General features: G+C 53.1%; 1 protein-coding gene across 1 annotated transcript in view; it reads left to right on the top strand.

The window, feature by feature from the left end:
* WTIP (Wilms tumor 1 interacting protein) overlaps positions 1–1,715 on the top strand; it is a 21,143-nt gene that overhangs the window by 16,071 nt on the left and 3,357 nt on the right. Inside the window, exon 7 of the mRNA XM_008574711.1 lies at positions 645–750. Within this exon, the coding sequence (XP_008572933.1) occupies positions 645–750 (106 nt within the window). The remainder of the gene's footprint in view (positions 1–644; positions 751–1,715) is intronic.

Raw genomic sequence — 1,715 nt, 5'->3', positions numbered from 1 at the left:
GGCCCAGGGTCTGCCCCAGGTCTTGGGCCACAGTGGAAGGGATGAGCAGCTGCTCCTGCTCCATGTCCTTCAGGGCTGAGGGATGTGTGTTGTGCCTGTGCACACAGGGTGCATGTGTCCCCAGGCATGAATTAGAGAGAAGCAGTGCTCCCTGCTGCCACCCTCAGCACTGTTCTCCATTGATGTAAGGGCTGCTCCCTGGGTCTGTTTTGCTCAGCACGTGGAGGTTGGGTGGGCTGGGGGAACAGAGGAAAGAAGGATGTGGTCTCTGCAAGAGCTGCCCTTGGGTGGTGTGGCTCTCTCAGGCCCTGGGTCTTCCCAACATCAGCACTGGTTCTGTCCCAGGTGTGCCTGGGGAAGCAGAACTGGCAGTGGTCTTTCCTGATTCCAGAGAAGTGAGAATAATGTGTGCACACACATTGACACCCGTGTGACACTCTCATGGGCAGGTGTGCGTGCTGTCGGTGACAGCTGGGGAGGATCCTAAAGCACATCCACAGCCATTCGTGTGCACCTACAGGTGCCTATTCCAGCCCCTCGGAAGCACCCTGTCAGTGCTCACACGAGCGTGAATGCACATTCACTGTAACAAGAGTGTGTTGTGTATCTGTGTGCTCCCACGTGCAACTCGCCTCAAGTCCCAGTGTGTTTATGGTGCATGAACCCTGTCTCTTCCTCCAGGGCTGTGAGACAACCATCCGTGTGGTGTCCATGGACAGAGACTACCACGTGGAATGCTATCACTGTGAGGTGAGCCTGGGCCCTCCCAGAAGGTCGGCAGCCAGGGCAGTCCCCTTCCCACACAGGTCTCCTCCTCTCCAGGTCTTCTGTAGTCCCACCTCCTCTTTCATGACTTCTACCCCAGTCTCCCTATCCTCCCTCAGGGAGCCCTCTTTCTTCTCCCTAAGACATGTTCTCTGTCAGCCCTATTTCTTATTCGATAAGATATTTACTATTTACAGTATATGAGATGCTGGGGATGTAACAGAGAACAGACACTCCCTGCTGTCATGGGAGAAACATATTCTCCGCAACGTCCACACAAGGTGATAAATCCTGTTGGGAGACTTGTCAGAGTACCTAGGAGGCCTTGGAAAATCAGGGGGGGCTTTCTGGAGTAGGTGACACCCGAGGTAAGATTTGAAGGATGAATAAGAGTTAGCTAGGGAGGCAGCGAGAAGTGCATTTCTAAGTAGTAGAAGCAGAGTGTGCTTTGGTACAAATGTGGGGGTGTGGTTTTGTATAGCTGGAGAATTTGGCAGGAACTGAGGACAAAAGGCCACATGAGCTAAGGAGTATGCACTTAGACTCTGGGCAGTGGAGAATGATCAGAAAGGGATAACAAGATTGGCTTTGGATTTTAGACAAGGCACTCACTGCCATGCAGAGAATGAAATGGAGGAAGAGGGAGTGGGGCAGGAGTCTGAGGAGGCTGGTGGAGTGAGGGTTGTGGTCCTGGTACAGGGAAGAGGACTGAGCAGAGCAGTAGTTAGGCAGCAGAAGGGACTGCATGTGGTGAGTGACTGGATGCTGGAGTTTGGGGTTGGGAGATGACTCTCAGGTCCCAAGCAGAGACTGAGGGCAAGAGGACAACAGGATGAGATGTTCTCGTAGCTAGAGGCATCCAAATGGCACTGTCCAGTAGACTGTTAGTTGTGCTGGAGTTCAATGACTGTGCTGGCAGAGACAGGAATTTGGGAGTCATCTGCATAGGC

This window comes from Galeopterus variegatus, unplaced genomic scaffold, assembly GCF_000696425.1.
Source record: "Galeopterus variegatus unplaced genomic scaffold, G_variegatus-3.0.2 Scaffold1089, whole genome shotgun sequence".
In the NCBI taxonomy this organism is placed as follows: Eukaryota; Metazoa; Chordata; class Mammalia; order Dermoptera; family Cynocephalidae; genus Galeopterus; species Galeopterus variegatus.
Note: the sequence above shows the minus strand (reverse complement) of the source record. Positions and strands in the feature narration are given on the sequence as shown.